Below are 16,462 nucleotides of genomic sequence, written 5' to 3' on the forward strand. Positions count from 1 at the left end.
TGTGAAATGATATAGTCTTTACATTTGGATGCTGTGAAAACAATCCCCGTCGAGCATGAGAACAGATACTGACGATAAAAACCAAAATGACTTCGGTTAACATTTCGGTTGTGTGCAGAAAGTTATGTAATTTCTATAGGCTTTTACGTGCTGCGTGCAAGAGGCAGGCAAGAGTACATGAACGGGGGAGTGTCCGTCACTATCGAGAACCTGATTGGTCTGATTGAGTGAAGTCAATGATTGACAGAGATTCAGGCCAATGAGCGGCCACGCTTTGTCTTGCCCCTTGTTGGCAGCAGAGGCGACGTTCAAGGGAGCATTTTGTTCAGGACGACCGGAGAAACTGTGCTGTTATGTCGACGAGCCTGTCGGGTTGTTACAGTTTGTACTGCTCGTTTAGCCGGATTTAAGCACACGCGGAGAATTTTTGTTTTTAACTGTGCAGGTAAATGATCTGTTTAGCGTTGCGTTTTATTGATAGTACCCCGCAACTGTGAAGTTAAACGAAGTGGTAGCGTAAAGAGGACTCATCGGATTCGCCTGTGGATCCATGCAGCTTCGGTATGTTACGTTAAGTTAACGTTACTCCCATCTAAGCTCGCTAATTTAGCCAGCAAATGTAAAAAGTGCCAGTTTATGAAGCTATACTTCTTGTTTGGTTGCTACATGTTCATTAAGGATGTTAAGCTAAACTTGAGTTACTTTCTGGCTTTGCATTAACTTAACTTGCATAGCTATTTTTTTCTTTTCAAAGTTATTCTGCTCTGTTCTATGACTATTCTTCTTTAAAGTTACTCTGCACTGTTTGCCTATGATTATATAAGGCAACACACTAAAGATATATTTAGTTTGCTCTAACTCTTATCGTACGTCCCGGCAGAGAGCTAATTAACGCTAGCGTTACCCGATAACGTTAGCAAGCTGACGTTAGCTCACTGCTCCCTCGACATTTTTTCAGTAACGCTAACGTTACTGTGTTGAAAAAGTTGCGACATTGCAGTTATCTTGCAACCATGCTTTACAAATATACAAGTTTGCTGCCAACATGTATTGCAAACGTAACAAAGAGGTTGCTGCATGGTTATATAACAATTTCAGCGTTGTGAATTTAAGCTGTCACGGATAATGCTAATGTTAGTAACCATGTGTTGGCTGAATAGGACTGAGGTTAACCTAGTGTGCCAGAAACTGTTAGTACCATTAAAACAAACAAACAAACAAACAAACAAAAAGAACTTATCAGGAACAGAGCCAGTTGATTCTTTACTGTTAACAGATAATTTGCACAAGTTGGTGTAAAGAGAAATAGTGCAGTTGGTACTATAAACTATTAAGTGATGAAACTGATTAATAACTTAATTACTAAAGTGACTTAATGTTACTTTTTATTAAAAGAATGCATCTTCTTCCAAGAAAATATGATCTGCCAACAACTTGCCATTTGACATGCTAGAGTTGCAAACATAGTATTAAGTGATGATAATAGTGAGTGCTTAAATACTAAGAATTAAAAAAAAATGTGTGTATTCTGTCAATAACTGAGTTAGGGCAAATAATAGGTAGACATGGTATTCATACTGTAAATAGAAATATTAATATTAATAATAATATTAATTCAGCCCATAAATTAAAAAAAAAAAAAAAAATCCACAAGGCTTTTCTGAAGATCCGTCACTTTTAAATGTTATATATGATGCTATTTTGTAAATTTCAGTTCTTATCTGAGCATTGAATTTGAGTTATGTTGTAACTGTCTTATGCAATGTGTTGCAAATGGCCTCCACTCTCATCTTACAGGTCTGGATAGCATTCTCAAGATCACAGCTGCAGGCCATTTACTGATGGGTACATACTGTGAGGCAACGCAACAAGAAAAATACAAATCATTTGGAAGAGACAGGAACTGTGAAAGAATGAAGACAAGCTAGATAGTGTTGTCCCCAAAGAACTGCATAAGTATTCACAAACAACTGTTTGACCTAGCAAATGTGTACCTGGACTAAACACTAGTCAGAGAAACCTGAAAAGTAACTTTGTTGAACTGTTGAATCTTCAAAGAGAACACCTTGACACCAGGTGACCGCCATGAGTGCTGAAGGATATCAGTACAGAGCGCTTTATGACTACAAGAAGGAGAGGGAGGAGGACATTAATCTGCATGTGGGGGATATACTGTTGGTGAGCAAAGGAGCTCTGGTGGCTCTTGGGTACACTGATGGGCTGGAACAGAGGCCAGATAATATTGGCTGGCTGCCAGGCTTCAATGAAACCACTCAGGAAAAAGGGGACTTCCCTGGGACATATGTCGAGTATATTGGGAAGAAGTGGATCTCTCCCCCCACACCCAAGCCAAGGCCCCTCAGACCCTTACCTGTTGCCCCAGGTGGCTTCAGGGCAGAGGCAGACTCCGACTCAGAGCAAGGTGAGTGTAACACCACTCCACAGAACTGTTTTATAGGTATTACCCTCATTATCAATTATTTTGACAATTTATTTTTTTGATAAAATTAAAATGAAATCTTTAAAATGTTAATAGTGTAAAATTAACATTACATGTTCCCATAATGACATTTTTGAAATGTCATATTCAAGTTTTTATATATAAAGTTTACTTTTGTAGGATGTAAGAATAAAATATTAGATATTATAAGTATTGACTTTGAGAAGCTTTTGCCACTTATAAACATTACTTACAGGTCCAGTGTGTAAGATTAAGGGGGATTTAGTGGTATTGAGCAGTGAGGATTGCAGATTGCAACAAGCTGAAATTTCTCCTGGGTAGAATTCATCCAGAGTTCTTTGTTCAGGAGGTTTTTACCGGGAGCCAGGTAATTAAAACTTGTAAAAACACTGAATAAAGCAGTTTCATGTTACAAAATTCAGTGTTTTTCTGACGCTCTTGTCATGGAGGGGATTCTAAGTGCGATGGCCGACACAAAAACGCAAGTGGCCCTATCTAGAGCGAGTGTTTGATTGTCAGTAGGCCCGTTTCCACTGAAGAAGTTCCTGGTACTATTTGGGGGGCAGGAACTACTACAGGAACGTCCTCTTGCTCGGCTCTCTCAATCGCCGTGTCTCCACTGAGAGAGCGGAGTACGAGGAAGGTTCCTGTAAAGTTACGGGCTCTGGATGTGACGTAATCGTTGCGCGACCATTTAACGGGGCGACGTGGGGAAGCCATTAGCTGTTAGCCCTTAGCGGTGTCTGTAATAACTCACTAAATGGCCCGCGAAATTTTTTTTTTTTTCCAGCAGATGTCTTAGTTACAACATGATTGAGCTAACTGGAGTAGTTTCATGTCGTATCCGAAAACGGGAGGCTTTTAACAGATGACGTCCTGATGTTAGCTTTGCTGCTGCTGTTAGCTGTCCCTGTCAGCTGCAGCCACTGATGCTTTCTAGACATCGTGATTTCCCAAAACTGAATAAATACCACACATAGCAACACAAAACTGCTTTGCTAGCTCAATCACGTTGTAACTAAGATATCCACTGGAAAAAATATTTTTTTCACGGGCCATTTAGTGAGGTTTTTTTTTTTACATGGTGGCGGAAGCTATATGAACGAGCTAACCCTCGTCTGCTGAGTTTTAAAAATGCCGGCTATTTTGTTGCTTTCTGTTGACATCACATCCCTCTTTGAGTATATCCAATCAGCACCAAGTAACCCCCAAGCCCCAGCCAGGAGTCTTACGGGGCCGTTCTGAGTACCTACTCCGAGGCAGGGACTTGTTTAGCCCCCATAAAAGTTCCGGAACTCTGTCCTTCAGGGGTGGTTCCTGCGGTGGAGACACGCACCAACGGCCCCGGCCCCGTAAAATTACCCCGAAGTTCCTGCGGTGGAAACGGGCCTAGTGCTGGGGTACTGTAGAAACACGGCAGTGCAACATGGCGATCTTCGTAAACGAGGACCCGCTCCTTATGTAGATATAAATGGCTCATTCTAAACTAACAAAAACACAATGATTCTTACTTTTTGGTGATTATATAGCCTACTAAAGAAAACAAACTTGATATATTATATTCCATTTCTACCAATATCAACCCCCTAAATCCTACACCATGGATCTGTAAGTGATTATTCTATCATTAAACTTTTTTTGTCTATAACTTTTGTCAGTCTACTAATTGGTTAATGGAATTGTTGTTGTAGTTCTAATAACAACTTTCAGATGCGGAAAAAAGAAAATCATTGATTTTATTTATAATTTACCCAGCTGATATTTTGTCTGAAAGTCTTACGTTTTTTTCTTTATAAATATTGGTACAGACCAAAATTAAAGATGCACAGGAAGATCAAAGTCAGATTTCTTACAGAATAATTTATCACTTGACACATCCACTTTGACTGTAAAATTATGATACAGACAAGTGTAATGCATGCAGGGCTTTGACCAATAATGCTTTGTAGTTGATAAGTACCCAATGTTTCTTCCAACAGTTTTCCCATATCCAAACACTCCAATGACTTCTTTGAAAGACATGTAGTTAGGAGTTTATGTCATTGTGGTTTGTCTGTGTACTCAGCTGCTGTAAACTAGATCCACAATGAAATTGTTTTTGATGCAGATATGCAACTTTCTCAAGTAATGGTTTTAGCAAACACTATAGTTTCACACATTTACATATTTTGGCAAATTATGCATTGTTCTGCTCTGGCACCAGTGAAAACTACAGGATGTAGGCCTAAACTCAGCCATATTCATAAGTTAGTGGTAACCTTCATCTAGTCCCATGAATTGTTCGTTGCTGAATGAACATGCGCTTTTGAGTAAAACAACACTTGGTGTCTGACGTTAGTGAGAATATATGTAGCCTGAGGATCAAAATATTACTTGGGCTGAAGAAAGAGGTGTGCCAGTGAAACATGATCTTTAAATTTTCAAAGTGTTACTTAGTAGGGGTGTCACACGTCTCCAAATCCACCATTTGATTAGACTTCTCATTTGAAGGTCACGATTTGATTTGATATTCTTTTATTTTTTATTGGGGTTTTTTTGTGTTTTTTTTGTTGTTTTTTGTTTTGCTGCACTGACTGCTATGCTATTGTCAGACTATCAACTCTTAATCTGTAAAGATCAACAGGTCATAGGTTTTATGCCCTGACAACTGTCAATTGAATTTCCATATTCTTCTTTAAAAAGATAGGCTACAACTGTAGTCCCTTTTACACTGCCAGATTTTCAGTGAATGTTGGGCCGTTTTGCCGGCAAGCTGTGAGCATTTAGACACACAGAGCCGGATTGGCGAGTTGATCCGAGGTGCGCAATTTTCCGCCTCGTAGGGTAAACATATTGGCGGAACCTTTTTGCGAGCAGCTAGTAGCAAGAGGGAAACGCAAACCTGACAGACACTGTAAAGATGAGCAACTGGGGAGACAAGGAATTGCGCGCCCTCCTTGCTCTCGCAAACAAAGAGTCCATTAATTGTCAAGTGACGGGGGCGGTGAAGGACAGGCCAACTTATGAGAGAATCGCCGAAGGACTGACTAGCCGCTGCTTTCCTCCCATGTCACTGGTTACATCACACACTGAGCTACACTTTTTGTTACTTGCTCACGCCCCCACTGCCCCGAAAAAGGCACATTCTGTATGAACTAAAGTAGGCAGGCAGCATTTTGTTGCACTACCCGATTCTGCTTTTATACTGCCAATGCTGAAAAAAGACTGATTGGGCTTTCCTGCAAATTTGCACAATTCCTGTTTAAAAAGGGCTTGTGTGTAACACACAAACAAAAAGAAGAGCCAATAGATGGCAGATGGGTACTTTACAACAACAGCTTGAATGTCCTCACTTGCAACAAGCCACCAGATTCTTGATTCACTTTCACTTCACAAGCATAGCCTACAAACAGTAGTTTTTTGACGTGTTCCTGGTTTACATTACTAATGTGGAAGGCAAAATGTTGCTTCACCGGTGACTTAGTTGGAGGAGGAGAATTTTCCAGTTTTGTTGTTTCTCCGTCATTTCCGACTCCATGTCTAGAAAAGTGCAGCTGTAGGCTACCGGTAAGCTACACTGTGTTGTCTTTGAAGTGTTTTTCTGCAGACATGCACTAGTAGGTGGGGATGGGGGAAAAAATACTGAGAGAATCGCTGATCCTGCTTTTATTCTCAATGATTGAAACTTAAAGCTCATATTGATCAATTTTTGATTTAGAATCAAAATGGTTACACCCCCATCAATTATTGTTCTTATTGCAAGGCCCTTGACTCGGTTTTCTGGGAGCTTTCTGCCACATCCCTCGGTCTTAATCGGAGAATTGAGTAATGGAGATTATTTAGTTTTTATCACATGACATAGGCATGGAATTTTTGTCACGTGATAATGTAAACAACTCACAGATTTGGATTAGGGTTAATAAAGTGTGAGAAAGATGCTGATTTTGCACAACAGTTGCAGTCTTTGACAACAAGTGGCTGTGCCCTGAGCTGTACAGCTGCACTGGATGTGAACCAAGCTCAGTCCCAGAGGACAATGCTGGCGTTTATCCAGGCTATAGTACACCAGAGCATCTTTTGCCAGCCATATGTTACCAGTGGATATCATCTGTGTTTCTCCACAAAACCACATCTTAAGGGAATATGATTCCCTTGTCAGTGTTGAGAAAGATGATTAGATCACTATATACTGGTGATTAAGGCAAATTGCTCCAAAAGCCTGGAGGGAACAGTTGGGCTAGCTCCATCAAATCCATGAAAAAGATAGCAGGGATCAACAACAAGCGTTGCCCAAAGTAAAATGCCACATCAAGCTAGTAAATTTAGCAACTCACTAGCCCAACTTGGCAAAAGGGTAAAAACAAATTTAACACATCGTCATCGCAATATGAGCATGCTTAATCAACACATCACAAAAGACTGCTAGAAACACAATGAGTATGAGAAATGCTTTTATTTATGCGCACCATCAGGGTCTGAAATGAACACCTGCCAAGCGCCAAATGAGGCGGGTAAATGTTTGTATCAAAATAGTCATGTGATTAAAAAACTATGCTGAGAGTCATCACTGCATCACCAGGTGTAATTGCTTCTGTCTCGTGCTGTCTATTAGTCTCGGACGGTGTCGCAGTTTGAAACAGGGACTTCGTAAACTACACTGCTTTGTACGACAGCGTGTTGGGACTGACAGGGACTTCATCCTGCATCTAGTGCACTTTGTAAACTCAGTAATCTAAACTCAGATGGCCATGAAGGGAACGTTTCTATTTTTTTCTTGTATTATTTCCTTTTTATTCTGATTAATATTCCATAAATTTCAACATGGGAAGATTAAAAAAACTGTTTAAAATATTATCAATTTGTTTCAGCAACCTCAACCATATTCTTGTTCATTAGGTGCCCAAGTACCCAGTGTGATCATTTTCAAGTTGTTTCAATTCAGCATTTTTAAATAAGTAAATACTAAAGTCATATGCAATATGCATACATTTTGGCCAATAAACATATGCGCGTTTAATACGTTACAATATTTATTTTCTTTATTCAGTGGATATAGGCTATTCAATATTTGGGGTCTATCGTAGCACTGTACCTGTTAAAGCAGAAAGACAGAGGAACTGTACAGCTAATAGGCACACTAAAGTATTTTTTTTATTTATTTTGAAAGTCATCGCAGTATTGAACAGTGTTACTGCACATTGCAGGTTTTCCTCATATTGTGCAGGCCCACAAAGAGATTAAATCGATCTTTTATTTTACATTGCATGAGATAGCAAACAAGCCAAGAGTTGAAGTGTTCCTTTAATGCATCTATGAACAATAAAAAGAGTATTACCTTACGGTAATTATAATTTTAGACTTTTTATTTTTCAGCAAGTGATGTAAGTAAGATGTATTTAGTTTGTTTCCATTGGCCCATTTTGTCCAACGTCTGAATTATGGTAGATGATGGTAGTTACCCTTTTGAAATCTGAATCAGCGTTACTGCTCAGGCCACAACTATGAACTGCAATTAAAACATGCATCTTTTTAAAGATGCTGCGGCTTGCACCAATGTGCGCTTAAGGGCTTTCTGCTCACCTAAAGAGCAGCTGTAGTTGCCAGGTTTCTAGTTTCTGCCCTTTTGTGGTACGATTGTGAAATTCTTTGCTGTGGTTTGCAGGGTGAGCGAGGAGCTGTATGAAGGGGGCATGTGTTGAATAGCTGTGTTGTGGTTGAGTGGCAGGGCTGAGCCTGGAGCGAGTGTGAATGTAGCACCGGGAGAAGAAAAGTCTCTGTGTCCCGGGCTGTGGGAGACACGGAGAGGGGGGAGAGAGAAGGGGCCCTGCGGCTGTGGGTAAGGGAGAGAGAGAGGGGGAGAGAGAGCCCCTGTGCTTGCTAAAGGGTCCATGCAAGGGATAGTGTGCAAAGAGATCAGGACTGGAGCTGGGCTGGAGGCTTGGCAGAGGGGCTGAAGCAGGCGTGGGGTGAAGGGGGGAGGCTTTGGGAGGGACTTGCATGCTCAAGGGGGCTTTGAAGAGGGGCTCTGCAATGGAGGCAGGGCTCTTGTTGCTCCCAGAGTGTTTGTGATTTATTGCCCACCACCAAGGGATCTCACTCCCTTCCTCCTACTCCTCAGCTTTTTTTTTTCTTCCGCCTCCCCCTCCTCCTTTTGCTCTTTTTAATGTTTTGATAGTTCCTACAGTCAGCTCTGGTAGGGGGAAAAGAGGTGGAGAATGGAGGGGCCTCTCCTCTCTCAGCCACAGGGGTTTACATGAGTGCAGCAGATGTGGAGGGTGAGGGAGAAAGAGAGGAGAAGAGGGCCGGGCTGGGAAACTATTCCGCCTCATTCCAGCTCTCAGCCTTCTTTTTTTAAAACATTAAAGTGTTGCTCCTTTACTGGGCCTCTCAGTTGAGAGAATATACATGTGTTTGGGCCCGCCAAGAGAAAGGAACTTGGAGATTGAAACCCATGAACGAAGCCCCTCTGAAAGCCCATCCATTTGCTTATTTGATTGCATACAGAAGTGCTGATTTGATTTTTTTAAAAGTTTTAAATACTTTTCATGTTTGTTGTATTGATGCAGATTAAACATATCATGCTTTTGTTTTTTTAAAGTTAGAAAGTCAAAGATGGAAAGTTATTCTTTTTTTAATTTCGCCGGTGAAGTTCAGTGACCATGTGGGATATTAAGATTACCAAGATGATGGCTGTAAATGGTTAAACGTTCACTGGTTTGTGTGTGCATAATTGTTGGTGTTCCAACAGCCAGTCTCTGAGTTAACATTCTTTCAAATGTTTGAGATAAAAGTGTGAATAACTGGTTGTTACTCTGCATGCTCTCACAAGGTTCAGCCTTACACGCTCAGTCTTGTTTAAGGAAATATTTGATGCCATCAGGCTTCATCCTCTCGTCTTCGTCTGAGGCTTATCATAAGGTTTTCAGTTTCCGTGATACATTACATTACAAACAACTTTAAATCCACTACAGACACATTTTAAACCTTTACACTGAATATTACTGCAGTACATTTCAAAAACAGATTATTTTATGTAAACAAACTGACTTTTACTTTACCAGTAAACACTAAATGTGGATTTTCTGATCATATATTTGTACAATAGACTAACTAGATGCAACATTTAGGTTGATGTAGTAGTAAAACATTTTGAAAAGGGCTACTGGAAGGAAGAGAGCAGGCTATACAAAGGAGACAGTTGCAGGGAGAGTACTCTGCATAGCTGGAGATTGAGATAATGTAGCTCTCCTTCCCCGGGCCTCTTTAGTCCTCAGGCTGACATCTGCTGTATTGAACCCACTTTCTGTCAGTACTGTCGATTTTTCTCTGCTAAGAATTCTCTTCTCTTTTAAATTGGGTCTGTGGCAGCTTAGGTTTTTGTTTCAGATTGGTATATATGTCACTTTTTCCAGAAAGAACAGTCACAGGTCAGTAAATTCACCCAAGTCAGTGACAGAATGAATACAGCAGCACTGAAGTTTTTATGATTTGCTTTTATTTACTGTGATGTTCCTCTGTGAGGCTAAAGGCAGCTGGGGCCAGGAATGTGTTGGCGCTTCTTTGGTGGAGGGCTGCGCACAGACTGCATGGTAGACTGATTTGTAGCTTTGTGATGAATCAGTATTGTGCTAAGTGCTGATTGCAGTAACTTGGTGCACAATGCAACTGGACAATAAATGGTTTGCACACTGAATAGGACCCCAGCGATTGCTGTTTTACTCTGTCATTGTTATCAGTGTATATGCTGCTGGCATGAGGCTAATTTTACAAATTTAGGTTTACTTGACTTTTTGAATTAGTATATTATTACTAGGTTTGAAAGTTCTGCTATGGTAAAATTGTTTATGTTGCTTAATATTACCTCGTAATATTTCCAACACTAGTCAAGAGTGACAAGAGTGGCAGCGGCTAATCCACTTCCTGTGAACGTCAGACTCAAGCTGGGTTTATATATAGTTTTGGCTTGTCATAGTTTCCAACATTGGACTGTGTCACAAATGAGTGTTCATTAAATGTCTGTCATCTTTTTTCATTATACCTTGTTTTACTTTTAGAATAGGAGGTGTTGCTTGGCAGTTTTTCTATGTTTGTCTCTTGTTTGTCTTGCTAATACACAGACTCATCCCTCTTTTATTAATCCTTTATTGCAAAAGCATGTGCAAAAGGAACTGCTTACCTTGATTATAGATGTTGCGAATCAGCCAAATTTAAGGCGCACTGAGTGCATAAAACTGCAAATAACAGTTCTTGTCATTATCAATTAATTGTGTTTCTATGAAATAGATAAGACCGATGGATAATGGCCATCAAAATATATGTATATGTATATGTATATATGTATATATGTGTGTGTGTGTGTGTGTGTGTGTGTGTGTGTGTGTGTGTGTTAGTCAGTGTATTACCTTCAGTAGATGACAGTCGCACGCCCCCAGTTTGGAAAAGCAGGCAGGAGTTCCACCAGGGAAGCTCAGCTTTACATTGCTATGGATGGGGGTTGATATCAAAATGAATTTTAGCCACCTTAAAAGAGGCCCACTTAAAAAACATCTATATCAGTCCAAGTGGACACTATATTGAGGATTTTTTATCACTCCATTCCTCTCTGACCTTAGCCTGGTGAAACCATCCTAATCTCGCGAGCTCATATTCTGTTTTGCTCCACAGATCAGTCTGGCCATGCAATCATAAAGGCACGTTCTGGCATCGGTTAAAGCTTACCGGGCCAGTCACAGCCGTTTATTACTTTGAGGCGGGCTATTTGAAATCATGTCATCAGAATAGGAGGGACAAGGAGCGGAGTGAATGCATTTCATAAACAACCAACATGGCTACTGATTTTTAAACTGAGATGGTAAATGTGTTGAACGAACTGGAATGTACATTTTCTTTAAAAGCAGAGCAAACGGCTGCACTGAAAGTTTTTATTGAAAAAAGGATGTGTTTGCTCCTACGGGGTTTGGTAAAAGTTTAATTTACCAGCTGGCTCCGTTTATCGGGAAAAAGATGGGACTCAGTGAAAACTAGGAATGCACCGAAATGAAAATTTGTGGCCGAAGCCGAATAATAATAAACGCTTGGCCGAATACCGAGTACCGAATACAGAATATTGTTGTTAATTTTTCATTAGTTTTTGCAGATGAACCCCCTCCAGATTAGTGTTGTCATGGTACCAAAAATATCATGGTTCTAAGTAGTATCACGATACCACAGCGAAAATGAGGCAGATGTGCCTTTTGTCACTTATAAAAAGATAAATCACTTTTCTATAATACATCACTGATATTTCAATGGAATAAATTACTTATTGACTTATTCATACTTCAAAAACAGCATCAATCAGTGATTAACATAGGGGGGATCAAAATAAAATAAATAAATAAAATAAGAATCAACCAGCCACCCTCCTCCCCTGACAAGTCCCTTCATAAGTAAAGAACAGTCCCTAAAGTGCGGTGAGGTTTGTGGGCCGTGAACGGCTCGTTTCTCCTCTGACACGTCACATACCTGTGTTCGGCTGGCTCGGCTGTTCAGGTACTTCTGGGCAGTCATGACGCCAAGAAGAGGATATTATTGGAGCCGACTTCTCCGTCGCCGGTAAGCCGATGGCCGCCGTATTTGACAGGAATACATTACTGTCTGTGTCTGTGACCCCCGTTCAACCCACAATCGGTGGGATTCGCCTTTCGTTTCTGCTGCTGGTTGAAATCTGTAGGCTGCTCGCACAGCGTGCTGAATGATTTAAGCCTATTTTGCTCGCTCAAAACTATTTTTAGTTGCAAATGCGAGTGCAGTGAGGGGTGGATCGCCACACTGCCGACATTTTACTCCGCCAGTCACGGCACGCTGTTTGATTGCGTTATCAAAACACGCCGCTATTATTCGGCCTTGCTTTTCACTTATTCCACCGAATACCGAATGTGTGTTTTTTTGCAATATTCCGCCGAATATATTCGGTGCATCCCTAGTGAAAACCCAGTGGCTGTTGTTGTTTCTCTGCTAGTTGCTCTCATGGAGGAGCAGGTCAGTGAAGCGACCAAGCTGGGAATCACAACCATGCAACTCAGATTCCACAGTGAGGAGGAAATCCGCAAAGACGGCAACACTCTTTCCCAGACATCATCACAGCTCATCTCCGCTGCGCGCTGCACTTGCTTGCTGGTCTGTTTACAGTGGCGTTGTGCTAGCCTATGTCACACATGTCATTTACTCTGATTGGTTTTCCGTCTTTCCAATTGCGTGAAGGGGCACTTTGAGTGACAGCCGTTGATACCTCCCCTCGGGAATAGAGGAAATGTACAGTCCGTATCCAGACCCATTCACGTTTTGCGAATTAGGTCTGGCAATGCCAGGCTACTCTGACCTCGCCATCAGACAGCTCTTTTCTTTGACACTAAATTTTCTCAGTCTTTGTATTACTGCCCCGCCACTGCCATGCACTGTATTACTGCGCAGCACAGAAAGTACCGTTGCAAGATCAGACGTAAAAGAAACTTTGCTTTTGTGAATACCAGTACTTCAAACATGGTGCGTGGTTGTGTTTTTCTGGGCTGCTGAAACAAAGAAAAGTCCCGCTCACCACATACATTTTACTGTATTCCGTTGATTGACATTGATCTTCACAGCTGTGTGTTGCACTCTATTTGGACATCAACTCTCCTCTCTCTGTTATTCCAGCTTAGTTTGCATCTACAAACAGCTAACATTAATATGTTGATAAGGTAAACATAGCCCATGAAACTTTGGTTGTCTTATAATCAGTCAATATACATTAACATGTACTGAGAACCAAAAACTTACTTTGATGTCAACTCTCATCATCATTAGGTTCTTCAGGTCTGGGACGTTTTTTCCAAATAATCTTCGGCAAGTTAAAAAAGGTATGCAAGACACCGGCATTCTGTGGATGGTTGGTGATACAGACAGTATCTGAAGCGCTGGCACCCTCTGATTCAGAAAGATCCTGAAGTTGCATTGCAACCAAGTCCCACTCATGGCAGCAGTAGCTCTGTGGGCCTGTCGGCATCATTTACAGTTCACACGTCTGTACCACCAGGTAACTTGTGCTCCCCTCTCTCTTGGCCCGTTCAGTCTCCCTCAGCAATAGTTCTTCTTCTCTATACTGTGGTTTATAAAGGTCTCCTTATGTCTCCACAGTGAACAGCCTTTCGTTGTTGCTGTCATAATCACCCATTTTGACTCATTTTTGTCGTGTCTTCTATAAACCGTTGACTGTCTGACCCTAACAGTACGCGGCAGTGGGGGTGCATTAATAGGGAAGTTTTACAGTCGTAAATATGTAGTGCCAAAGAAAAGGGCTGTCTAAAGTCGAGGTAAAGTGGTAAAAAAATTCTCAATGTAGTGTCCATTTAGACTGATGGATTTTTTATACTGACCATAGATAAGTACCTCATATGACCCCACTTCAGAAATCCAGAACTGACCCTTAAAGCTAGTTTGAGTGTGTAAAATAGTGAAAAAAGTGACACTTCACCACCTTTTTAAAAAAAATGCTGTCATTCAGTGATGTGACAGAGAAAAAAAAGTATCACTACAGGGCTCAATAAAGTCAACGCTGTAAAAAGATTTTTTCCCCCTTCAAACTGCCTCAGTGTATGAATCCGGTAAGACTGTGCATGAAAGCGTGCATAACTGTTTCATTACTTGATTGTGTGCAGAGACTGAAGTCTGAATTGGCAAATCTTCTTTACTAGAGTCAGGGCATGTCTGCTAGCAGGATTAAGAAAGAGAGAGAGACAGGCTGATAGACTTGAAGTGCCATAAGACAAGAGGTGAGATTAGAGAGAAACACAATGTCAAGGGAACCAGAAAAGGTATTTCAAATATGTCACATATTTGACATGGTGGGAGACAAGGTGGACCAACTAGTGTTGCTAGGTAGTGTGTGCAAGCCTCGTGCTGTGGAGGTGTGGTATTACATAATGCTTTATACAAGACAGGTTCCCTTTAAAAAGCCTCAGTTATTTTCAGCATATTTTCCTAGTTTTTGACATAATGCTGCTTACATATATTAAAATAGAAGCAGTTACTTCACTAAAGAGCCTTCTTGTATCTCTCTATGTGCATGGAGTGCTACACCAAGGAAAAGAGCAGTTACAGCACACCCTTTCAGCGAAGAAGTCAAACTGCAGTCACACATCTTTTAACAATTATCACTCAATTCTGTACCACTAGAAGTGACAGTGAAGTGAGAAGTCAAGATGATACAACTTGGAAATGCTCACACATAAACCAGTGTTGTTTCTGCCTATATTTAGCACATTGCGAAATTATTTTACAGTTACTGTCACTATCATGGAGGAGTTTTGATTTTACACATCTTGAACCTCTCACATCAGTCTCTCTGATATGTTTATTTGTGCTCATACACTACTCACTATTTGTATTTGGGGGCGGCAGTAGCTCAGTCCATAGGGACTTGGGTTGGGAACCGGAGGGTCGCCTGTTCAAGTCCCCGTCCGGACCAAAAATGTGGAGCGTGGACTGGTAGCTGGAGAGGTGCCAGTTCACCTCCTGGGCACTGCCGAGGTGCCCCTGAGCAAGGCACCGAACCCCCCAACTGCTCGGAGCGCCTGTCATGGGCAGCCCACTCTGACATCTCTCCATTTAGTGCATGTATAGGTCCAGTTTGTGCATGTGTGTGTTCGGACCTGTGTGTAATTGACAACAGAGTGTAAAATTGAATTTCCCCTCGGGGATTAATAAAGTATATAAAATTAAAAAAAAGTAAGGTGAAATTCATGGGAACTATTGAACGCTTCCCACACACTGCTTGTAAATAAAACCAAGTTTGATGTAAATTTGACATTAAAAAAAAAAGTATGTAGATCGGTAGATCAAAGTATGTCATTATTGCATCAAAACCATGATATACTAAAGTTTCATGTCATGAAAAACTGGACTTCTGGAGATACGCCTGTCACATTGCAATCTGTCTGATATTTTACAGAGTAAATACTTTGTGTGCTTTGGGGTTTCGACTGATTGCATAGACTTGTCCCCACAAATTAAAGGGACTTTCAGCCTCAACAAGGTGGCAACATTTTCATTAAAATCAATCTAACATTGTGGCAAAATCTCAGAAAATACCACTGTCCTCATTCTGAACATGACACGTCTCCCAGTTTGTTCTTCACACTACACTACACTTCAGGCATTGCATGTGTGCTCTTCAAAAAGCATTTACTTAGTATGCATGTTGGTATGTGGCTGGATAGCGATAAACAGTTAATTGCACGCCAGGAAACTGTGGTTATTTGTGTAGGTGTTTGATGGTCTGTTCCTTACAGGGTTAATTGTCAGGCTGTAGCAACAGTCTCTTCATTGGCTGTCGCTCAGCTTTTGCACTGCACCTTCCACCCTGCAGGAGGAGACATTGCCTGCCCCTTTTAAACTCCCTACAGCTCAAAGCTTGTATCATTCATTGACTTGTGCTGTAACATGCTTGTACTATGTTGGAAATGTGGGAAATGAAAAATCTCTGCTTTTTGTGTGATGTTGAACATCTGAATGATGCTTTAGTTTATCAGATGCACCCTTTTTCATAATGCTACTTTACAAACGGTCAACATTTGTTTCATAATGTGTGATATAGTTTGTATTATGATGCACTTAATGCTCAATAATGTGCTGTCACGTGTGGTATGGTGTGATGTACATTCCCTGGGTTATTAGTTTTTACTGGCATGCCTCGGCTAGACCTTTTTCAGACAAGAAGAAATGGTATAACCTGAAAATGCTGGTTACTTGAGTAGACCCTCTAAATATATCCAAAGTGAATGCTATCTTTAGTGTGTCGGTGGTGCCCCACGCCTGTCCTGCCCACAGTCTGCAGTTCATTCGGTTCAGACATACCGATTCGGTCGGGGAGATTGTCCCCCCTACACCACAGCAGTACCAGTGGCAGCTGCATTGACTTCCTCGACCTGCGGTTGACTAACTGACTACTGACTGGCTGAGGCCTTTTGGGATATCATGAGAAGGTCTGCCAAACATGCAGGCTTG

General features: G+C 41.1%; 1 protein-coding gene across 1 annotated transcript in view; it reads left to right on the top strand.

Moving 5' to 3' along the window:
• Nucleotides 1-318: 318 nt before the first annotated feature.
• Nucleotides 319-16,462, top strand: part of pik3r1 (phosphoinositide-3-kinase, regulatory subunit 1 (alpha)) — a 30,309-nt gene continuing 14,165 nt past the window's right edge. Inside the window, exons 1-2 of the mRNA XM_050052631.1 lie at nucleotides 319-561; nucleotides 1,798-2,422. Coding sequence (XP_049908588.1) covers nucleotides 2,086-2,422 — 337 coding nt within the window. The 5' untranslated portion in view covers nucleotides 319-561; nucleotides 1,798-2,085. The remainder of the gene's footprint in view (nucleotides 562-1,797; nucleotides 2,423-16,462) is intronic.

This window comes from Epinephelus moara, chromosome 9 (assembly GCF_006386435.1).
Source record: "Epinephelus moara isolate mb chromosome 9, YSFRI_EMoa_1.0, whole genome shotgun sequence".
NCBI lineage: Eukaryota > Metazoa > Chordata > Actinopteri > Perciformes > Serranidae > Epinephelus > Epinephelus moara.